This window comes from Mastigoproctus giganteus, chromosome 13 (genome assembly GCF_048544385.1).
Source record: "Mastigoproctus giganteus isolate SK-2022 chromosome 13, ASM4854438v1, whole genome shotgun sequence".
In the NCBI taxonomy this organism is placed as follows: domain Eukaryota; kingdom Metazoa; phylum Arthropoda; class Arachnida; order Uropygi; family Thelyphonidae; genus Mastigoproctus; species Mastigoproctus giganteus.
The window spans coordinates 70,472,467-70,497,433 of NC_143587.1; the positions used below are offsets into that span (position 1 = coordinate 70,472,467).

Below are 24,967 nucleotides of genomic sequence, written 5' to 3' on the forward strand. Positions count from 1 at the left end.
CAGGATACATGCAATTTATAGACAATATACATAGAGTAACATGGCCTTAGTCGCTGATGCTCCTAAAAAAATTTAAAAAAAGATATGATTACTGAAGACATTTAAGAATTACTGGTAGATAAAGAGGCTGGCGAAGCAGATTTGGTGGAAATGGCATCAGAGGTAAAACCAAATCAATTCAGAGGATTATAGCGCAGATGAAAATTCTAAACTTCCAAATTTTACACTAAAAAGCATACGGGAAGGCATAAAACTAGCCAAGCAATCAGAATCTTATTTTTTGAATGCAGATTCTTGAATGAAACAAGCCCAAAATTCAAAAGAGAGCTTCAAAATTGCCTAACTCCATAGGATGAAATTCAAAAAGATTTATCAAGCAAAAGGAAACAAAACCAGATTAATGATTTTTTAAAGAGAACAGAAGATACACAAAATCCAGAATGGTGTATTTTTGTTAGCTTTTGGAACATAACCCCCTTTTTGTACTTTTTCTTAGTCCCGTATAACACGGTTTCGCACAACACGATATTTTATAGGAACCTAAGTACCATATTATACAAGGGTTACCTGTATTAGTGCAGTAATCTCTCAATTATTGCATTTAATGAATCTCACAAAAAGTGCCACACTAATCGAAAGTGCATTAATCGAACTTAACCTATGGAAAATAGTGTAATTGGTTCCGTGACTTTTTTATTTATTCTCAAAAATATACAGTACTGTATTTTTTAAAAATTATTTTCAACAAATTTATTTATAAAGCACAATAAAAATTAAACAAAATTAAAAGTTAAATAAAGGAAAATATTCTACTTTTTTAAAAAAATTTAGTAAGTTTAGTTTGATGTGTATTCTCCTTCCTTTTATTGTACATCTGGATTGCCAATAAGGAATTAAAGCTTCTTCCACTTTTCAACAAATTTTACTGCTATGCTCTACATCAGGGTTAGCATCTAAGCATTGCTGCTTAAAAACTTCAGTAGTGTGAAAAATCTCATCAAACTCCTTTTGAGTGACCTCTTTTTTGTGGGTAGGAGTTGCATCATCTTGACAATCATCGGCAGTTTCATATGCTTGTTGGGTATCTAAATTTAGAAGATCACTATTGCTCAGTTCTTCGAAATGGGATTTAATTAATTCTTGAACATTTTGGTTGTCTGATTCATTAAAACCAAGGTCCTTCCGATGTGAGTTATTTCTTCAACAATGCCTTCCATTTCTATTGGAAAGCCTTTAAATTCATTTCCACAGCAAGGAAGAAGATGCTTCCACACGGCTCTCATATTGCTTGATGTAAGCTTGACTGATGAATGTTTTCAGTGGCATTTTTGATGCTATACTTTTTCCAGAATTCTATCAATGAAATTGCATTCTCTCCAGATGTTGCTTGAATTACCTGTTTAAAAGTCCTCAGGTAGTAAGCTTTTAAAAGTTGTGATAAGTCCTTGATCCATCAGTTGCAGCGAGGAAGTCATATTAGGTGGTAAAAGTATCACTTTGATATTTTCACACAAGGAGTCAAAAGGAATGGGATGACCAGGAGCATTTTACAAAAGTAATAAAGCTTTAAAATCAAGATTATTTTTTCTGCAATAATTTTCAGCTGTTGGGAAAAAATAGCCTGTGAACCATTCTTCGAATAGAGTTTTAGTTATCTGCGCTTTCCTGTTAGATCACCAAATTATGGGGAGTGATCCTTGATTTAATGTCTGAGGGAGATTTAAAATTAAAGCATGGGCTTTAATTTGAAATCTCCCTCAGCATTACTCTCTAATAAAAGTGTAAGCTTATCTTTGGCAACTTTATAACCAGGTTGTGATTTTTCTGTTTTAGCCAAGAAAGTCATAGAAGGCATTCGCTTCCAGAATAATCTGGTTTCATCGACATTAAATATTTGTTGATTGCCATAACCTCCTTCTTCCACAGTTTCCTTCAAAGTGTCTGGATATTTTTGAGCTGCCTCTTTATCTGGGCTTGCAGTTTCACCTGTGATTCAAACATTATGCAAGCTGGTTCTTTTTTTAAACCTCTCAAACCATCCAGAACTTGCACCGAATTCTTCATTGTTCCCTTTTTCATCTTCTGTGTTTCTGGTTTCATCGACATTAAATATTTGTTGATTGCCATAACCTCCTTCTTCCACAGTTTCCTTCAAAGTGTCTGGATATTTTTGAGCTGCCTCTTTATCTGGGCTTGCAGTTTCACCTGTGATTCAAACATTATGCAAGCTGGTCCTTTTTTTAAACCTCTCAAACCATCCAGAACTTGCACTGAATTCTTCATTGTTCCCTTTTTCATCTTCTGTGGCCTTTTCTTTCAAAGACAAGAAGAGACTTTAATGCTTTTGATTTAATAATATCAGTACTTAGCAGGATTCATTTTGATTACAATCTTCAATCCAAATAGTTTCTATTTTGAGTTGTTTGCATACGTTCGGAACTTGGTGCAACCTTACCCTTTTTTTGTACTCGTCTCCTTTCTCAAAATTGCTCATATTGTTGATTCACCTATCCCATGGTCTCATCTTATTTTTACCCTACTATCACTGTGTTCATGCTTTTTTTATTATTTCTAGTTTTTCTTCTAAGGAAATAACTTTTCAACTCTTCTTTGTGCAATCACTTTTCACTTCACTATTTCTTTTGCTCGTAGCTGAGGGTAAATTGCGTATTTGCTAAACTTCAAGAAAAAACAAACAAATTTATGTACTGTTAGCAGTTGATACGGTTGTACAGATCTGGCATCTGTTCAATTAATTTAGCAGACAACCATACATAAGAAAACTTGCAGTTTACAAAAAAGATATTTTCTTTCAGTTTTCTTTCAGATTTCAGTTGTGAAATTAAAGCAGTGACTATATTGCCGCTTGAAAAAAAATAGACACAGAAATTAAAGTGGTGACTAAATAAATGCTCAAAAAATATGGACTCAGATTATAGCCACCGCATTAATCGAATTTTCGTACCGCACTAATTGATTTTTGATATCAAAAAAATTTAGTGCACTAATCGAGGGATTACTGTAGTTAAGTAGTGGCAAATAATGCAAAAAGCAAGCTTATATAGCATCAGCCAAAAAAAATGCATCCCGTTTCACCTATCCATCCCCTCCAACGGTTTGTCCAGTTCTTCTTTGAATTTATTCAAGCTGTCCGCTCCACAACAGAGGGCAGTTTGTTCCAGCAATCAACCAACCATTGCCTAAAGCCAAACTTCCAAACAATCTATTATGCAACCATCCTTCTTCAATTTGAATTTGTGCCCCCTTGTGCGTAGTCTGAGCAAAAGAGAGAATCCCATCAACATCAGCATTGAGCTTACTGAATCCATTCAAAACCTTAAACATCTCAAATCACTTCATAGTGCCTATTCTCTGCATCATTTGGAAACTAGACACCTGCAAGGTGACCTGATTGAGGTGTTTGAATGATTGAGCAAGCTCGGTGCAGGCATGTTTCTTCCTCTTGCTCACACTACACACATGAGGTGGAGGCATAAATTCAAATTGAGGACGAATTGTAGAATAGGTATGCAGAACTTTGATTGATTGCTGGAACAAATATCCATCTGTTGTTATGGAAGTGGATAGCTTGAATAAATTCAAGAAAGACCTACACAAACTATTCAATGGGATGGGAGGGGGTTTTTTTTTTTTTTTTTTTTTTTTGGTTTTTTTTTCAGGATGAAGCTATATGAACCTGCTTTTTTGTATCATTTGCCACTGTTAATAGTACTAAATACTAATACTAATATGGAGTTTGCAAAAAAAAAAAAAAAAAGCAAATCAGATAATGATCATCATAAAACAGAATCTTCTGTGATTTATGCAAAATGCAAAGTTGTGCACTTTCTTTGATTAACAATAATGAATTCAATTAACATGGTATCCCTGATGTACATGTGAAATTTATTATGTTAAATATACAGTAAGAAATAATGATGACTTGATCCAGTCATTACTATTTCTTGATCCTACATTACTTCTTTAACCACTGACCCCATTATTTTCCCTGGAACAGAAGCCAAACTTACAAGTCTATAATTACTTACTTCACTCTTTGGCGCCTCCGTAGCCAGGTGGGAAGGAGCAGCAGTGCGTAGCACACGCTTCTTGATTAGACTGGGGTTCGAGCCCGTGACCACCAAATATGGAGGATGCAGAAAGGTCAAGGAATGACCACCGCATATCCCCAGAGCAATATGGCCTTAGTTGCTAATGCTCCTAAAAATGGAATAACAACAGTAGCACATGCTCTTTGAATGGACCGGGGTTCAAGCCTATGACTGCTAAATACGATTAACATTTGTATTGATTGATTTATTGTAAACTCCACTGACCTGGTGGTCGTGCCAGAGTCTAAACAAGAACATTACAGAAAAATTGATTTGGAAAATGGGACAGAGAAGCTTTGCTGGAGAGCACCATATAACATCTCTCTATAAAATTCAGGAATTGCTTATAAAAGTGGTGCCTCCGTAGCCAGGTGGGAAGGAGCAGCAGTGCGTAGCACACGCTTCTTGATTAGACCGGGGTTCGAGCCCGTCACCACCAAATACGGAGGATGCGGAAAGGTCAGGGAATGACCACCGGATATCTCCAGAGCAATATAGCCTTAGTTGCTAATGCTCCTAAAAACCAAATAACAGCTTATAAAAGTAAGACCAAAATATCTAAAATAATTTAGAAATGTTTCAAAAACTGGCTTTGAAGCATGCCTCTACAGGTACCTCATTTATTCCTAAGCTCCAGTCACAAACCTGTGACCACCAAATACAAAGGATGCGGAAAGGTCAGGGAAACCACCGCATATACCCGGAGCAATATAGCCTTAGTTGCTAATGCTCCTAAAAAAAAAAAAAAAAAACTTCACTCTTTGATTCCCCCCCCCCTCCTTTGTGAATAGGATAGGCATTTGCACATCATCAATCAGTGGTACACAGAAGGTTTGCATGTTCACTTGTTCAAACACAGCAGCTGAACACAATATGTTGTCTGTTAAACAAACATTGGAAATTCAGACAACAAACAGAAGTTTATTGACACACACACAAAGTAAGCCATGTGTGTGTGCACACAGCATATCTGTATAATGAATGATTTTTTCCATAATTTTAAGTGTCAATCTGTCATAGTGAGTGAGTTTGCAGTATTATTTCTTGGACAGAACTTTTCATTACAATGAGTAAAAAGTTCATTTAGAGCCAATTCAGATGTTCATTTTATTGAATTTGTTATATTTAAATCTATTTTATTTAATCATATAGACATTTGGCCAAGTCTTGAAAAAAAAATATGCCATATTGAAAATTTCATTATAAGGGTATTTGTTATACTGAGATCTCAACTCCTGCTCCCTCTCTCTCCCTCTTTCTCTCTCTCTCTCTCTCTCTCTCTCTCATCTCTCTCTCTCTCTCTCTCTCTCTCTCACACACACACACACACACACCCTATGCAGTCCCTATAGAATCACCTGCTTTTTTTTATTCTCTTGTAGGCAGTGAAGTATTTATTTTTACTTGCCCTTTGCACAGCATATCCAAGATAACTGTTGCATTTTATGGTCTGTATACTGAACCTATATTGACCATAAAATGGTCTATATATTGAATATTAGATTGACTGTTTCTATGAAATGAAAAGTTTTCTGGTTCAAGGTATAAAATGGAATGTGCATTTTCATCAATAGAAATAATGAGAAAAATTCCCATTTATGACAGTAGGTCCATGTGCCTTCATCTCTGAACCTTGTTGCCTACTCTAAGTAATCACTAAGACTTGTAATTGTTATTGCTCAGTTGGTCAAATATTAAAGATAATTTTTTATATTTATAAAAATAGCCTGTAATTTTAATATTGTGGTAAGCTTGGAAGTTTGACAAATTTTATTATATTCGAAATAATTAAAAATCAGTTATTAATTAACTTATTTTTTTATATATAGAGTTCCAGCTTATCGATATTCTAGTCTTAAACAAGAAGATTCAAGGCTTCAAGGAGACCAGAAATCTGAAACCCAAGTGTTAGTTGATATATCAACTGAGGAGGAAGAGGATGAAGAAGAGGAGCAGCTGCAACAGCAAGAGAATGAAGTAAAAATTCTATTAAAATATCACAATAAAAAAAAACTAGTAGAGTTATCTCTCTACAAGAACAGTGGTGGTTCAAGGTTAATCTGGATTTTTTTTTTTTTTTTTTTGAGGTGTATGCACCAGAACAACAATATACTCATTGTGGCTTATGGTGGGAACATTGAAGCCAGACTGTGCAACTCCAAATGTAAAACAATCGGTATCATCAATTCACTGAAATCTCTGAAGGTTAAGTAAGCAACATAGAGGAAAAGACCATATCATGTGCAGGTGTGTATTAGTAATGCAAACTTCTTCATTGAATCTATTCAGAGTACCTACTTCTACAACACCAGATGGAAATTTGTTCCAACAATCAGCTATGTGCTGGCTGTAGACATTTCCACATATCTATCCTGCAACCATCCTTCCTCGGTTTGAATTTGTTCCTTCAGGTGCATAGTCTCAATAAGAGGAAGGAGTTCGTTGGCATTGAGCTTACTGAATCCATTCAGAGTCTTAAACACCTCAATCAAATCTCCTATAGTCTCCAGACAGTGCAGTTTGTAGAACTGAAGCCTTTCCTGGTAAGCACACCCCTTTTGCTCCCCTCACTAATCTTGTTGCTCTTCTCTATATTTGCTCCAACAGATCTACATTTTTCCACAAAAGAGGCTTCCAGACCTGTATGCAGTACTCAAGATGTGGCTTAACCATTGCCTTATACAACAGGATCTCCTAATCCCCACTGGCTGGTTGGTGCAACTAGATTTCTTTTCAAAAGGTTATGAAGCATTTGCCAATCTATAGTATGTTTATGTGCTGCTAACAACTGTCAGGTGTGAACATTCATTGTATAAAGGAGCTGTCAGGTGGGCAGGAGCAGCAGTGCGTAGCACGCGCTTCTTGATTAGACAGGGGTTCGAGCCGTGACCACCAAATACGGAGGATGCGGAAAGGTCAGGGAATGACCACCACATATCTCTGGAGCAATATGGCCTTAGTTGCCAATGCTCCTAAAGACCAAATAACAAACAACATAAAGGAGCTGATTTTGGAAAACAGGTAAATTGCATAAAAACTGTGTGTAAACAATGTAAAGGCAATTGGAGTTGGTTGGTCCTTGAGGTTATCACAGACATTCACTCAGATATGGACAAGCTGTACTTGCTAGGGAGTCTAAAACACTGATAGAACTGATATTCAGGTGACATTCAAGTCAAATAGACCCAATTTCGGTGAAGTCCAGACAGTCTGTGACAGCCAAATCCTCTGCTTGCACCTTCACGATGGTGGGCCTGTTAGTAATCCTGGGTATATCCTCCATGCACAAGCACACTGTGGGTGACTGACTACCCAGGTATGAACCAATGTAAGCAGGGGTTGAGGTGTGGTGCCCGCACCACATGGAGGAATGCCACATTTCTGTGTTACCAGGCAATACAAGGTGGTAGATGACTCATCAACTCATTGCATCAACCGGTGCAATACCACCATTTGCTTATTGGAAGCTTGATGTGGTGGAGCCCATGTTTAGTCTCCAGAGCTAGTTCCAATCAACTCTTCCCCATTTCTTCCATCATGCAGTATGACTGATGACTTTTGAGGTTATGATGAACATCATAGCGAGATCCAATCTTCCTTACATTTCGATATGGCTCTAAAACGGTGTTCGCAGCCCGGCCGTTAGTTAGTACACCGGACCGAACTTATTGGTAACCCTTTAGGGGGCTTCCGGATCAGCTAGTGTATAATCTTGCTACCTCTACTCTGCCAGATAGTGACTGGATGGAGAGTATTGTGTATGCGGGGGACATTGTCGAGGATCTGGTTATATATTCTTACCATGTGTTTACCATATCCAAAAATTTCATTACTTCATACAGCATGTTCCCTCCCCACTTTTTCATACTATTGAATACATCATGAATTGTCAAACTAATAGAATAAGCTTATCTGCAAAAACATCTAAACCTCCCAAACACTTCCTAGTTCATTTCACAAATATACGTGGTCTTGATTCTAATCTCAATGATGTCCATTTCCACTTGCAGTCTGCCAAACCCCATGTACTTTTTCTGACAGAATCTCAGTTATTGGTTGATTCAAATATTGCTCATCTCAGTTGCCCAAATTATTCGCTGTATAATTCCTTTCGCCCCAAAGGTGGTACCTGTGCATATGTCCATTCTGATATTCCCTGTCTCAGAGACTTGGTAATTTGGAATCTCCTCTTTTCAATCTTCTATGGCTTAAAATATCTCTACCTCATTGTGTCAAATTCATCTGTTGTCTCTACTGTTCTCCCAACTCCACTAATCACTTGGAGCTCTTTGACTTTCTCCATTCCAACTTTCCTAACAGTGAGATAATTTTCCTTGGTGATTTTAATGTTCACAACTCCAGCTGGCTTCTGTTTTCTCTTCACGCCGACCCAGCTGGTCGAGATGCTGAGGCTTTTGCAATTTCTAATGACCTTGCACAGATTGTTCATTTACCTACAAGAATACGGGACAATCCCAACCATACAGCCAACACACTTGATTTGATCTTTTTCTCACAAACAACCTTTCTAAGTACGCTGTCAAAGTGAGTGGTCCTTTAGATACCTCGGATCACAACTTGTTGATTGTCTCTTCTCCAATGGAGCCTTTATCTCATTGCTGTTCCCAACCTCGTATTGTTTGGTATTACAAGAATGTAAAATGGGATGACCTGCGAGATTTCTTTTCTTCTTTTCCTTGGTTGGATTACTGTTTCAAAACTTATGATGTCACCGTTTGCTCAGATCGGTTCAGTGAAATTATTTTTGCAGGAATGGAATCCTTTATTCCACATTCCACTTTAAAATCTCATCCTTTATCTAAACCTTGGTTTCCCAATAAATATGCTAAGGCTGTTCAAGAGAAGAATGTTGCATATTGTAATTAACTTGTTTCCAATTCTTCAGTTTCATTTTCTGCCTACACCAAAGCTCGCAAAATTGTAAAGCGGTTATTAATCAGTCCAAACTAGATTTTGAACAGGTTAAGAGTAGAAAACTTGCTTCTTGCCCTGATGGTAGCTGAGCATTCTGGTCTCTTGTCAAAGCTATTGGCCGCAATTTTGCCCATCTCTGCTCCCACCTCTGTCAAAACCAGATGGTTCTGTTCTCACTTCAGCCAAGGATAAAGCAGACCTGCTAGCATCCCATTTTTCATCCAACTCATGTATTAATGATCTTAGTAAAACATATCCCACCATTCCCAACACGCTCCATTCAATACCTCCTGTGGTCTTCCATCAGAAGGATGTCAGAAGGATTTTGACGAATCTCAATGCTAAGAAAGCTCCAGGTCCTGATGGTATTTCTCCACTTGTTCTGAAAACCTGTGCTGCTGAGCTTACTCCTGTTCTTTGCCGCCTTTTTTCACTTTCTATTTCCAAAGTTGTTTTTCCTTCTGCTTGGAAATTTGCTCATATTCTAATAGAATTCTAAAGGGGAAATTTCACTCTGGAGGATTCTGAGAGGCCGGGAAGGCCACGAATGTCAGTTACGGAGGAAAACGTTACTGCTGTGAGGAAAATGCTTGACGAAAACAGGCGAGTGACCTACCAACAGATAGAGGATACTTTGGGCCTAAATGCACCAGCAATTCGTTCGATTCTGCAAGATCATTTGCACGTGAAGAAACTTTGTTCTCTCTGGGTGCCGCATCAACTGACTGAAGAGCAGATGACACGACGTGCGACTTGGTGCCGGGAGATGTTAAAAAAGTTTGATAAGGGACAATCTCGGTATGTGAACAACATCGTGACAGGTGACGAGACTTGGCTGTACTATTACAATCTGCCGACCAAGGCTCAAAACAAAGTTTGGGTCTTTGATGATGACGACACACCCGTAATTGTCAGAAAATCCCGATCTGTAAAGAAGAAAATGATAGCTGTATTTTTCAAATCGAGTGGAATTGTGGAACGTGTCGTTTTGGACACGCAGAAGACAGTCACAGCTAAGTGGTATACTGAACAATGCCTGCCTAAAGTCATTGGATCTATGAAGAACCTGCGGCCAAAGTCAAGAATGGACACCTGGTACCTCCATCACGATAATGCTGCAGCTCACCGCGCCAAAGCCTGCACCGAATATTTTACCACAACAGGACTGAAACTTCTCGAGCACCCTCCCTACAGTCCAGACCTTGCTCCCTGCGACTTTGCACTGTTCCCGCATGTGAAAATGAAGCTAAAAGGGAGGCAGTTTTCCAGTGATGAGGACCTTCTACGGGCTTGGGACAACGAGTGTGCTTTACTCCCTAGTGAAACTTGGCAGAACTGGTTTAAAGATTGGTTTCAGAGGATGGAGAGGTGTATTGAATGTAGAGGAAATAACTGTGAAAAAATTAAATAAACAAAGCTGTATTGCAAAACTTTCCTAGTACCCTTTGTATAATTTACCTTGGTCTCAGCTGCCATCAGAATTCTTGGCAATAAAGAAAATAGCATTTTCTCTCTCTTTTGTCAGCATTTGAAACTAGTTACTGTTATGAGTAAGTATTTTCTGTAATGAAGAATATTTCAAAGATAGTTTGCAAGCAGCTGACATTAAAGAATTAGAAGCTTTTTCTTTATTTGTAAACTACCGGTTACCAAGCAGACTACTCACCCAATGGTGTCAGAAATGGAAGGGCAAGGAAGTTATTAATTGCATATTCTTCAGTTCCCTTTAAGAAAAAAAAAAAAAAATAAAAAGTTTTGAATTATTTATGTTTATAATTTATGCTGAAATGCCATTAATAATGATTTATTTGGGTTTCAATTTAAATGCTGCAATTGAAGTTTACAGAAAAGGTTTTGAAATTTATATTTTGAGATATATTAATTCAGTTTAATAACCATTGTTGCAGTTTACTAATCCATACCAAACAGCAAAAAATGTTTAAGCTGATTATATTTAATTGGCTCATAAAGAAGGGCTCAAATAGGAGTAGTGATAAAAGTGATAAATTGAGAAAAATATTTCTGACTTCTTGATTTTTTTTTAACTGTTTGTGACTTCTGATGATGCATTTTTTTTTTTTTTTATACATGTTCAGTCATCTCCTCCCACTCTTGCTGTATATGCTCAGACTGTGATGCCTAACCATTTTGTAGCTAATTGTGCAGTAGCAAACTCGCTTACTCCATCTAAAGTTTTACCAGAGACAGCATTAAAGTCACTTCTTGAGGATACAGATGATGTAAGATTTACCCTCAGTTTTATAATCTCTCTATATAAGATTTTGTTTATATACAGGATATCCCAAAAGTCACTATCTATTAGGCTAAAGAAGGAAAATTTCAAAAAATTGTTTTTATTGCAATATTATATGTAAAAGTAAAGTGCAGCCATTATCAACCCACTGCAGGATGGAAGCCTCCTCAACAATTCATGCTATGCATATAATTGCAATATTATATGTATATTTGGCTCTGGAAAGAAAAAATACTAATTAATAAACTATGAAAAGTTGTAGAACAATATAAATACCTATATATTGTAGAAAAATATGCATATGCAAATATAATCATGTCATTTGGACATTTTTATGAAATTCATCTTATTTAGCCAAATAGATAGTGACTTTTGGGACACCCTGTATAAGGATTGATCAGAAGGTGAAGTTTCAGAGCCTGTCATATGCAAAGAAAGCTTTATTGAAAAACTTGCTTATGAATCTATATACAGTAAACCCCTGCTATTCGCGATTTTGCATATTCGCGATCACCGATTTAATATAAAATGAAACCTAAAAATATATGAATTTTAAAGCGCCGTGAATATTTTCCACCATAAAAAAACATGGGCATGGCTAAAATTATCTTTCCCGGTCAAAACAGCGCTCAGTGGGTGGGGGGAGAGGGATGACAAAATCGCGAGCGTGGATGTTTCTCGCTAATCCTTGTTCAGTATGTGTTATGCGCTTGTCATGGAAGGTTTCGTCGTTTGCTTTTAATTTATATTCTTATAAATTGAATAAATTTATCAATTTTTATATTTGGGACACCCTGTATAAATTTCTGTACTATTTTTCCACATAATTCACCAAAACAGTCAAGCCATTCTTTAATCATATTGTTTGTGCCTATGTTTAAAAAACTGGGGTTTTGTGTATATAACTAGTCATAAATTGTTAACCAAACAATTGCCTAGTTTTTTTTAAATTTAGAAATAAATTAAGATAAATGGAGCAAAAGGACTATACAGGCTGGCCTCGATTAACGCGATTAATTCATCCCGCGAGCGCATTGCGCAAAATGGAAACGCGTTAGTTGAATATAATAATCAACAGGAAAAATTATAATTGGTGCTTGACCTCCTGGAATATCCATAAAGAATTTTAAATAACTTTTTAACTGTGTACAATGTAAAAGATAATGAAAATAATTATGTAATTAAATGTTTATTGCATAAAACAGTGCTTCCCAAACTGTGCACTGCAGATATTTTAAATTTTCGAGGGAAACACAGTGATACTCGACATTTGTCTGAAACCATGCGAACTGTTAACTCGAGGTAGTTCACAGTTTCAACATTTCTTATTAAGCTGTTTGGACATAACTACTTAATAAATGGAACTGTTAGGTATTTCTTTTGGTCTAGGCGAGCCGTGAAAAAATTACTGAGACACTAAGGGTGCTGTGAACCGAAAAAGTTTGGGAACCTCTGACATAAAATACACAATGAAGAAATGACTGTTGCGGAAATATTTGAACAGTGTTGACTTTCTCTTTTCATCAATCAATTTCCGATAGCTGACAACAATCTTCTCTGGACCCTGGCGAAATAAATATCGCAGAGAACCTCAAACCTCCTTTTGTTTGAGGTTCTCTGCGATACAAAAGATTTCATCTAGTTCTTTTACCATTATCTCCTTCGCAGTAACATTTTCATCTGGCTCATTTAAAAATTTGAATTTTTAAATGCAAGTCTCCATTGACTTTATTAGTGGCAACCAAGTAACACGTCTTCTTCCGATGGTTGATGGAACACACTGAGGCAGGTAAACGTTTGTTTATTGTCCGTCCGACACACGATTCAAATCTTTTTCAACTATTGCTTTAAAAAAAAAAAAGACACGTTAACTGAAAAATGCGTTAATCGAACTCGTGTTATGCGAGGCCTGGCTGTATTGTGAACATTTCTGGGTATTCTACCAAAAATTTTGCTACCTTCTATCTTGTGCATTCATCATCATCAGCCATTTTCAATCCACTGCAGGATGAAGGCCTCTCCAGCAACTTTCCAGTTCCTTCTGTTTTGAGCACTGGCCATCCATTCACTACCCAAAAACTCATGAATTTCATCTATCCATCTCCGCCTTTGTCTTCCAGGTTTTCTTCTAGCTCCCCTTGGGTACCATTCTGTTATTTTCTTAGTCCATCTGTCATCATGTCTTCGAGCTATGTGTCACCATTTTAGTTCTTTAGTTTTGATAAGAATGTCCTTTACTTGAGTTTGCTGCCTAATCCATGTGTGTCTCTTCTTATCTAACCGTCTGATTCCCAATATAATTCGTTCCATTCTTCGCTGTGTAGTTCTCAGCTTCTCTTCCATTCTTTTGGTGAGTGCCCAAGTTTCACTTCCATAAGTCATGGTGGGAAGTATACATTGATTCATTATTTTACGTTTCAGACAAACTGGGATATTGCTCTTCAGTATGTGACTATATTTCCTGAATGCTATCCATCCAAAATTTATTCTTCTCTTGACTTCCAGCCATTTATCATTATTACAGCTAATAACTTGTCCCAGATAAGTATATGACTCCACCTTTTCAATTACTGCTCCTTCAATCATTATTTTCCTTTCTGCTGCATACTTGTTCATTATTACTTTTGTTTTAGCCATATTCATCTTTAGTCCAAAATCCTTACTAACTGTGCATAACTGATTAAGATTTTCCTCTAATTCTTTGGGATCGTGGCTTATAACCACAATGTCATCTGCAAATCGTAAATGGTTTAGGTACTCTCCATTTACATTGACTCCTTTCTGCGACCAGTCTAATCTTCTGAAAGCTTCCTCAAGGGCAGCAGTAAACAGCTTTGGAGATATTGTGTCTCCTTGTCGAACTCCTTTCTCGATTTTAAATTTGCTACTGTCTTTGTCTAGTCTAATAAAGGAGGTAGCACTCTCATATATTTTCTTCAAAATCATAATATATGGGGTATCTATGCCTTGTCTTTCCAGTGCCCAAAACATTGCCTTATGCTGTATGGAGTCAAATGCCTTTTCATAATCCACAAATGCCAGGCATAATAGTGTTTTATATTCATTTGCTTTCTCCATTAGCTGTGATATTACGTGAAGGTGATCCATAATTGAGAATCCTGTCCTAAAGCCAGCTTGCTCTTTCGGTTGATTCTCATCAAGTATTCTTTCTAATCTGTTAGTAATGACCCTTGTGAACAACTTGTAGATGTGGGATAACAAGCTAATTGGTCTATAATTTCCTTCTGATTTATCTCCTTTCTTATGCAGCAAAACTATGATTGCATTATTCCACTGCTTAGGCGTCAAACCTTTTCTTATGCACTTTGTGAAGAGCCTTGCTAGTTTTTGTGTTATGTCTCTTCCTCCCAATTTTAACAACTCTACAGTAACTTCATCTTCCCCCGGGGCTTTCCGATTCTTCATTTTCTTCAATGCATGTTCTACCTCATCAGGAAGAATATTGGGTATGTCGTATGTGTTGCTACTTTGCAATCCATCTTCCCCACTGCTGCTATCATTCCCTCGCTCCTTGTATAATTCTCTATAGTAGTCTTCTGCTATTTGAATTATGCCTTCTCTGCTGTTTATAAGTACACCATCGCTATTCTTCAGTTTCAGTATCATTTGTCTTTCTGTATTACTGCTCATGGCTGCTGATTTAAATCCTTTGTTTTCCCTTAATGCTTGTTCTACTTTTCTTGTGTTAAATCTTCTTATGTCCTCTCTGAGTCTCTTTCTAATGGCTTTGCATAACTCAGTATACTCAATTTTCTCCCTGTCAGTGTTTTTCTTGCTCTTCATTTGTCGTCTTCGGTTCATCATGACAAGTGTTTCTTGACTAATTTTTTCTTCTTTGGATTTCTGTTTCCCTATAGGTTTCTTGGGCTTTATCACTTTCAGAAAGTTGTAATATTCCTCGTCGATATCTTGGTCCTGAGCAGTCTGCAGAAGCTCACAAACTTGTTCTTAAGTTCCAGTACATACTGCTTTTTCTCCTCCTCTGTTATCTCAATGACCTTTGTATTATTTACTCAAGTCAGTTTTTTCCTTTCCTACATCTTTATCAAGTGTACATCTTACCATTCTGTGATCACTTCCAACATTTACCTTATTCAGGACGGTAACATCATTCACAATATATCTTCTGTTAGTGAGGATGAAGTCGATTTCATTAGTTGTTAATCCATTTGGACTCTTCCATGTCCACTTTCTGTTCGCCCTTTTCTTGAAAAAAGTGTTCATTACTGTCAGTCCTTGAGATTCTGCAAATTCCACAAGTCTTTCACCTCTTTTATTTCTTTCACCAATTCCAAAATTTCCTATAGTTCCTCTTTCTGCACTGTTTTGCCTTTTTCCAGCTTAGCATTGAAGTCCCCCATAATAATAGTGTAGTGGGTTTTCTGCTCATCTAGAAGACTCTCAATTTCGGTGTACATTTCTTCAACCTCTTCATCATCATGGCTCGACGTTGGTCATAAATCATTATAATCTTTAGCTTGTACCTCTTAGAAATCTTGAGTATTAGTCTTGACACCCTTGGTGATGTACTTTTGAATTCCAAAATGTTGTTTTTAAAATCTTTATGGACCAGAAACCCAACTCCACCTTCACTCCTTTCACTGTTTCCATTGGTGTACAGCAGATTTCCACTTGATAAACTTATAAGTGATTCATTTCTTCTTCTTGTTTCAGCCAAACTGATGATATTCCAATTCACGTTTTCTAATTCCTTTTCCAGCTCTAATATCCTGTCTTCACCGATGAGTGATCGTACGTTATAACAGGCCAAGTTCAGTTTCCGTGCATGGCAGCCTGGTCGTACCCAGAGATTCTTAGCACCCTCTGCTTCCACTCTGATCCTCTCGCTGCCGTAAGAGGGAGAGTGAAAGCTGCTGGGGACTGAGGGCCATTTGTATTGTTGTGCTCTCATATGCTGGAGGGTTTGGTCTTTTCCTCTTCGCGCTGACCAGGCATCTTGAAGAGAACCACTCTACACGTTCGTTGCCACCTAAGTGACATAACAGGGCTTACCATCGAGAAGGTGTGCATGAGTGGATTTTAGGGAGGCAGGCCAACCGGACTTCTCCTAAATCTTCTGTAATAGAGAGATATTGGATCCATCAGTGTTTTAGGCTGAGTGTCTGATAACACAGGATACCTGTTCCCCTCTAAGCCCCTGTTCCCCTCCTATCTGGTGCATTAGTGTCAGTAATTTTATGATCCCACCAAAATCAAATCAAAATCGCCCTTGCGCCATAAAAACCAAAATCAAATCAAAATCTGATCCCATGCTATATTGTGTACACCAGCGTTTCCAATGTTTTTAGTAATGGAACACTTTTCATCTCAAAAACACACTGAAAAACTTCAGGAATGAGTTCCTCATATGTAGACAATAAAAGTATTTTATATCAACATAGTTCCAGAAATGCTTCATTCCCGAATTATTAACCGGAATGTTTTATCTCCTGCAGGTGATTTCCTTCATCACAAGGTACTGACAGAATCTGGTGGTTTTCCATTCCGACCATGTACTCAAATGAGGAGCAAGCGGATATGCACTTTATATATGCAGGCTAATCTGCTGGTAACAAGGCCTGTACCTGTTGCAGATGGTAAGAATAGAGTTGGTGTTCTCGCAACACTCTCCAAATAGTCGATTGTTGAACAGCCAGTTGCATTGCTATTCTGCGTGAGCTGATTCCAGGAGTGGCATGCACAACATCCAAAATCTTCTCCTCTACTTCAGGAGTCGTAAAGCTTGGTCATCCTCTGTCGGCAGCACGAGGTCCCATGTTTACAAATGCGGCGATGGATACCTTCAAACGTTTTCCTGTCTGGACATCTTTGTTCTGGGAACCTTTCATAGTACAAACGATAAAGCCTCCAGAGCATTGCCATCCGCCAAACAGTACATAAAGTGCATATCTGCTTGCTCCTGATTTGAGTACATAGTCGGAATGGAAAACCACTAGATTTTGTCAGTACCTTGTGATGAAGGAAATCACCTGTGGGAGGCTTATCGTTTGTATGTTTGTATCGTTTGTATCATTTCCCAAGCAGTTCCAGAAATGCTTGGGAACCAAGCATTTCTGGAACTATGTTGATATAAAATATTTTTATTGTCCACATATGAGGAACTCATTCCTGAAGTTATGCCATGTATTTTTGAGACATCCTGTATATATGGAACACTTTTCATCTCGCAATATATTTGCGGAACCCTTTTCATCCCGCAATATATTTCCAGAACACTTTTCATCTTGCAATATATTTATGAAACACTTACAAAACACAAGTTTAGCGGGAGCCAAAGAACTGTTAGCTAATATTTTATTACATACAATTCACTGTGCATCAGGAGCACTTTATTTCCAACACATGTAAAGCCAAAATTCAAATAACTGTCATCATACTTCGTTTTGGTCTTTTATTAGTTGGTTCCTGTTTTTACACTTTGGATTTTTGGGGAACAAAAGGCTACAATTGTTCATCACTTTGAAGTGTGACAATATTGTGTTTGCTTTCATCAACCACTTTTGCAATGCTAGAAGTACTTTTGCTTCTCGTTTTAAAGTTACTTTTTTCAACCACAAATCCATGGTCATTTATTTTAATAATAATATTTCAAAATACTGATAATTATCAAAAAAAATTTATACAAGGAAGTGAGTTTAGTTATGATATCAGTTCGCTTCCTCCTTTCCTTCAACCTATGTACTCCAGGATAAATTGCATATGAATGGCATATTAGACCACTACACTGCTACTTTTTTGTAGATGTCATTACCCCTATGCATACTTTTCTATGCAATGCCCACCAAAATAAAGTGTTCCTCGATCTATTTGATTATTAGTCTATGCCAGTATATTAATAACTGAAAAAAAAATAATGTTAAAAATTATAATGATACAAAAGTGGCGTATGCTACAAATATGCAAAACTTATTTATTTTATTTTTTTAATTATTAATTACTATTTTTTGCGGAACACTTGTTCCCATCTCACAGAACACAGTTTCGGAAACACTATTCTACACCATTGCCATGACCACACTATATTTATATATTGTATATATTTTCACCATAAATCTTAGCAGTTTGGTGATAAATTTCTTGTCATAACATTTGTCCACAAAAAAAAAAAAAAAAAATCCTTAAAAGTTATTCAGAAGACCAAGTTTCCATTTTAAACTATCTTTGAATGACATTACTTTTGTGAGTAATGAATGTTGATGTTATGTCAGAGTAACAAACATAAATATACCTATAGCATTTAAATATTTTTGATATTTTGGTGAAAATACGACCAACTATTATATTTTCTGATCAACTCTCACATTAATCCAGTCTTATTTTCTTAAGAATTTTGCATGTAGTGGATATAAAGTTCAGCAACATTTATATATCCAGAAATTACAGATTTGTCAGTCACTTCAACACAGTGATATCAGAATTATATACTGTAGAGAAAGTACCGTACGTGGTTTTGTTTTAGAAAATTTTTATTTGAAAAATTTCCACTGCAGAGTTTGGGGGTACTTAATCAGTGTTATTCAAAAAAAAGGAATCTTTTTTTTGAATAACACTGATTAAGACTAATTTTATTGAAACTTGAACTTCTTCTCAAAGTCGCCTATTTTTGTATGGTAACAAATTAAGAAATAATTTATCTATATGCTAAATTATTAAAAAATAATTAAATTGTTAATTTGTGTTATTACCCAAAATAACAGACATCTGTGTAGTGATTTTTGGTAATAACACTAAAACACTGATGATTTTTTTTTTTTTTTCTCTTTAATATAATCTTAGATGATTATTGTATGTTCCTGTTTGAATGATATTTGTATATTGTGTTTGAAAAAGAAATCACATCCATGTTGTTTTATTACCTAAATTTTTTCATGAACAGTATCACGTGTTCTGAACAGGAGCATTGTATCATTCCTTGTCAGTTCACATTTGATAATCACAGCTGAGTTGGTGACCATTGGTCATTTGTCATTAGTAGCCATATGTTGTATTATATTTTAGTTTGTGCCTGTCACTTCTTATACCACACACGTGTGCTTATTATAGTAATTTAATGTGGAAATTCAAGAGTGTAAGGTTTAGGTTTCCAATCACTCCTTTTAACATCTTTTGAATTTGTGTATTTGGAGATAAATTACCACAAATAGATTTCTACAAAAAGAATATATTTTCCACAGCTCAGCTACAAATTGCATGTCAACCCAAGTCCCCATGTTCTGGTCACAGACAAAATTCTCAACCGAGTATTCACAATTGATAGCATTTACAGATGACCTACTACTGCTTGTCTATGCTGATGCTCATGCTCCACATTTCACCTGAAAAAACACAGGGCATACTCATCAAAGGAACCCTCAGTCCTACTAGACCTGCTACAGTGACACTAAGCAATGTCTCCATCAAATTCATCTCTCAGATCAAATACCTTGGCATTATTATAGACACTAAGCTTTTCATTTTATCCTCACCTGGTTCACCTCTACAAAAATTATAAAATATGCATCAATGATTGCCAGAATCTCAAGGTATGACTGGGGACCCAGACATTGCTCTTACTACCCTGTGCAAAGCCATCTTCCTTCCAGTCGAATGCTATTTTGTGGGTGTATGATACTAGCAAGCTATCGTTCGGAGGAACCAACACAAGCTGGAATCATCTAATTTATTTAAAGATTTTGCTCCCTTGATGAGTTTCCCCCTCACATGCTCAAATCAATTATGAGAAATTGAAATCACCCATAATAAGACATTCACACTTGCTAGCCATTCCATTTGCATATAGAATCTCCCATCATAATTTTCATAATTTTGTGGTGCGTAGATTACTCCCACTCTCATTATACCTTTGCTTCCAATTAACTGGTGCCATACAGATTCTCCTGTAGCCAGGTGGGCAGGAGCAGTAGTGCGTAGCACATGCTTCTTGATTAGACCGGGGTTCGAGCCCATGAGCCACCAAATACAGAGGATGCGGAAAGGTCAGGGAATGACCACCGCATATCCCCAGAGCAATATGACCTTAGTTGCTAATGCTCCTAAAAACCAAATAACAAATAACAACCATACAGATTCTGTATTATCATGCATAACTTATTTTGCCATACTCGGGCTGCTTTTGATAAGAAGAATGATGCCACCACCCCTTCTATCTTCCTTATCCATCCTAAATACATTGTGCATACTATAGCAAAACTCATCATTCTCTATTTGTGGCACCATGTTTCCATTAGCCCTATTATGTCAGCATTAATTGTCCTTTCCGTAAATTTGAATTCACTTATGTTATTGATGATACTCCTAACATTACTGTATAAACAGTTAAGACTAAGTGTTCTTGTACAGTTTGCTATCCTGACACACATACATATTCTCACTCCTTGAACTTATTTAAGCTTATTTCACTGGAATTAATTTCCTGCTCATTTGAAACTTTGCTATTGTGTCAGACAGGGTTTAAACGGATCAGAAAGTTAGAGATGAATGAAGTGAATGATGTTGAATGTCTTGGTAGGATGGCCATATTTAAATGGCACAAGCAATTTAGTGAAGGCACTGAGTCTGTTGCAGATGACCCAAAACCTACTCAGCCTCCTCCTCAACAACTCATGAGCAAATTGCAAAAGCCCAGGAAACCTTGGATGAAGACAGGTGAATTATGCTTTGTGAATTAGCTGTTAGAATGTCCATTTCATACTGTAGTGCTCACAATATTGTGAAAGATCACCTGAAAATTTTGCAAATCTATGCCTGTTTGATTCCACTTGATTTTACTCCAAAACAAAAACAGCAAAGAGTAGACTTGTGCCAAGAAATGCTTGATCGTTTTGACAGAGTCAAAACTTCTTAAATCGAACAGTGAAGTGATGAAACTTCGATTCCCCAATATGATCCAGAGACAAAACAACAGTAAAGTGAGTTGGAGCATTGTGATTCACTTAGACCAAATAAATTTTGAGCTTCCCGTTCAGCTTTCAAACAAATGATTCTTGTATTTTTTGACATAAAAGGCATTCTTGTTACACATTCTGTGCCTCATGGAACAACTGTGAATAAGAAAGCATACTCTGAGGTTCTCAGAGTCAAACTTTGCCGTGCCATTCACGAGAAGTGTCAAGAACTTTCCAGTGTGAAATGGTTTCTCCGTCAAGACAATGCGAGGCCCCATATAGCTAATATTGTGCAGCCAGTGATCACTGCCATAGGTGCTGAGGTTCTACCACATCCCCCTTATTCACCAGACTTAGTCCCAGGTGACTTCTTCCTGTTTCCACATCTGAAGAAAGCTCTGAAAGGCAAGCATTTTGCATCCAACAATGATGCTCGCAGAGCCACAACAGAAGCACTTTGCGGTCTCGAATTGGCTTGAAAAAGCATTCAATGCATGGGTACGATGATGGCGAAGGTGTGTAAAATTCAAGGGAGAGCATTTCGAGAAGGACAAATCCACATTCAGATGATGATAATTAAGTTAAGATCTAGCAACAGTCCACAAATTAAATGATCATCCCTCATAGTTGTGTTTATATAATTCTTATGATAGTCTTTAGCTGTAGTCTTTGCTTTTCTGTGCAATGTTCAGAATCAATATAATATGATAACATATTTAAGATTAATCTAATGTACCAGTAATTTAATTTACAACATAATCCTGTTGGGTACATATAGATCTTAACATATATTTTAATCTGATAAAATATATATAAAGATATAGATTTTTTTTTTCCTTTTTCTTTTCTTTTACAGGAACTTTTAGAGTAATGGTGCTCTGGTGCCAAATATAAACATGTCATGCCAAGACTGCTACAAGAAATAGTACAGCTAGTTAACAGTTCATCAAATATTGTAATTTCATACAAGTTACAAAAATCAAATTTGTACATATCTGTTTCTTCCACATTTATAAGAAAAAATAAGCAAAAATACTGCACTCTCCCATTGAAAGCTTGAAGAGCAGTCCCTACAGTTTACGTCATTGAAATTCTCAGTGGTATTAAATGCTGAATACAGAGAAATTCTCGTGTATGAGTGAGTGAGTGATATTGCATGCTGCAGATATTTGTTTCTGTTGATGGTTGTGCATTTCCAGACGTTTGTATAAGAACAGTAAATCAAATTATTATTCTTTTACAGCCATACTGTAAATAGTGGTTTCATCATACTGATGGATATTTTATGGCACTATAAGTTGTTGTCATAGATCTAATTTATTTAAATATTAAAAATAATACTTGTTTATGCTGAACAAATTACTGGTAAATCATATTACTGAGAACTAAATGAATAAATAGTATGTGTAATGTGAGTGAAACACATTAAAATTTGATAAACAATAATTAAGACATTTTAAACGAAGAAAATAATGTGGTTGTTCATAACAAATTAATTAAATGTTAAAAACACTAATTAAACTATGAATTGTTGTTATCAAGTGAATTTTATTGTGTAAAAAAGTATTACCTTAATTAGATTTGGATTTCGTTCTGTCATCAGACCTAACTAGGAAGGATTTAGTGGCTGTTCCTAACATTACATGAGCCTTCAGTCCTCTAAAGTTAAGGAATAGCCTTAAAATCATTCCTGGTGAGGCCCAGTAATTATCAGGTCTGATAAATGGTGACATTTCTGTACATCAGTGTGAAATCCAGAAATATCACTATTTGCTTAGAAGTTCAGCAGTAAATTCCATTTATATGAAATTATCTTAATGTATTTAATATGAAGGCACATTATAGCCTTAGCAGCTGATGTGCCATTAAACCTCCAGAGCAACATTTAATATGATATGTTTTGAACAATAAAATTCACTTGATAACAACAATTTGTGTGATTTAATTAGTGTTATTCATATTTAATCAATTCATAATAAAATTAAAGCTATTAAATCAGAGATGGAGACAGCAGCCGCAGCAACTTTTCAAGGCCTTGAAACCTACTGCATCAACCCCCTTTAATGCCTTTATAACTCCACTAATAAGCATTTCAGTATCACATCAATCAAAATTGTATACTACTACTTGGTAATAGCACTACCTGCTCACGTGCACTAATATAGTATGTTATTATTATTTTTATAGTATTTTTTTATAGTATGTTATTGTTACGATGTCTTTTCCAATTGTAATCTCAAAAAAAAAAAAAGCAGACTCTGTGCTCTGGTGCCAATAAATTTCATTTTACATATATGCATCCCAAATTCTTTGTTAATAATTCAGTTTATCCCCAAGAGATATAATAATGGCTGTATTCATTTCTTATACTTTTCGTATAAGGAATCAGTAATTGCACTGATGCATAATTATTATGCTTGTCCAAATGGAATTCAGAATTCACCATGTAAACTTGACACCATTGTTTCTACAATTTTATATTAAACATTTTAAGATTTTGTCTTATAAGTACATTACTATAAGTTGTCCCATAGTTAGGGGAGACAAATTGCGATAGTGCACCTATAAGAAGATGCTCGTGATATATAACACCAACCCTTATTTACAAGAAATGGGTAATAATAGACTAGAGCCTTTTCAAAGGTGCTATGCAGTTATCATATTCTGTAAGTGTAGTCCCCCCACCCCCAGCTGATTGGGAGATCAGTGCTCACTGGAGTGTCTGAATAATAAGCCACATATACTTTGATAGTAAGGACCCAGTGGGCCTTTTACAATTAATTACAGGTCACTGAAATGTACTGTAACTCTTGCAAGATAATAAAGTATGCCTTAATACTCCAAATCCCATAAAATTGCTGCTACAAGCCTAATTCTTTTGTAAAACTGACTTATTGTGCTGTCCTTGTGTTTGTGTATCTAAGCTGAACTAATAAATTGACCTGAAGTATAGGCTTTCTCACTGATGCCGTTTTTCAAGACCCTTTCTGTTCCAGTACATCCAGAAATGGAAAGTAGTAGGCTTCCATTTCTGATATAAATGTGATTAACAGTGTCCTAGCTGCCATACAGTATACATTTTTGATTGTTATGATTCTGTTGCACTTGTTATAAAGGCATCTATAGGGCATTAGCCATTACAGCTGATGGGAGAAGCATAGAGGCCTCTGAAAACTATTGTTTACTATCCCTGATTTTAACACTTTTAGTTATCAGTTTTTACTGGTATTTTACAGTACATTGAACAGTTGTTTATTCATGTAGATCCCATTGTGTTTTATCCATAGTTTGATTAAAGAAGAAAGTTTTTAATATTAATAACTATTTTTTAATGTTAAAAATAACACTAAAATTATTTCTACTATATCATTGGCTTTAATAATTCCTAACATGCTTGTTAATAAAAAAGTAATGCTTTACCAAAAAAAATTATTTCAATCTTTTGAAAATATTCTATAATATTTTCTAGAAATTTTCAAATAATAACACTACAGAAAAAACTAGACAAGAGCAAAAAAAAAAAAAAAAAAAAACTATTGTTAATGACCTTATTATTCCCATCCTTTTTTTTTTTTTTTTTTTTTGTGTGAAACACCCAAACACGAGAGGTATTAGAACCTATACTACTTAGTACTATGTATGGGCTGAAGGTTGAAAGAAGATACTTGTTGACATTAGATTAAAATTTCTATAGATCATAATTTTCAGGAAATACATATGAAAGAAGGTTGTTCCTGAAA

The 24,967-nt window shown here is 36.1% G+C and overlaps 1 protein-coding gene across 1 annotated transcript in view; it reads left to right on the forward strand.

Annotated features, from left to right (window-relative positions):
* Window positions 1–22,466, forward strand: part of LOC150076150 (sortilin-like) — a 207,185-nt gene extending 184,719 nt beyond the window's left edge. The window contains exons 15-17 of the mRNA XM_090387580.1: window positions 5,942–6,089; window positions 11,144–11,287; window positions 22,084–22,466. Coding sequence (XP_090243706.1) covers window positions 5,942–6,089; window positions 11,144–11,287; window positions 22,084–22,098 — 307 coding nt within the window. The 3' untranslated portion in view covers window positions 22,099–22,466. The remainder of the gene's footprint in view (window positions 1–5,941; window positions 6,090–11,143; window positions 11,288–22,083) is intronic.
* Window positions 22,467–24,967: the final 2,501 nt, after the last annotated feature.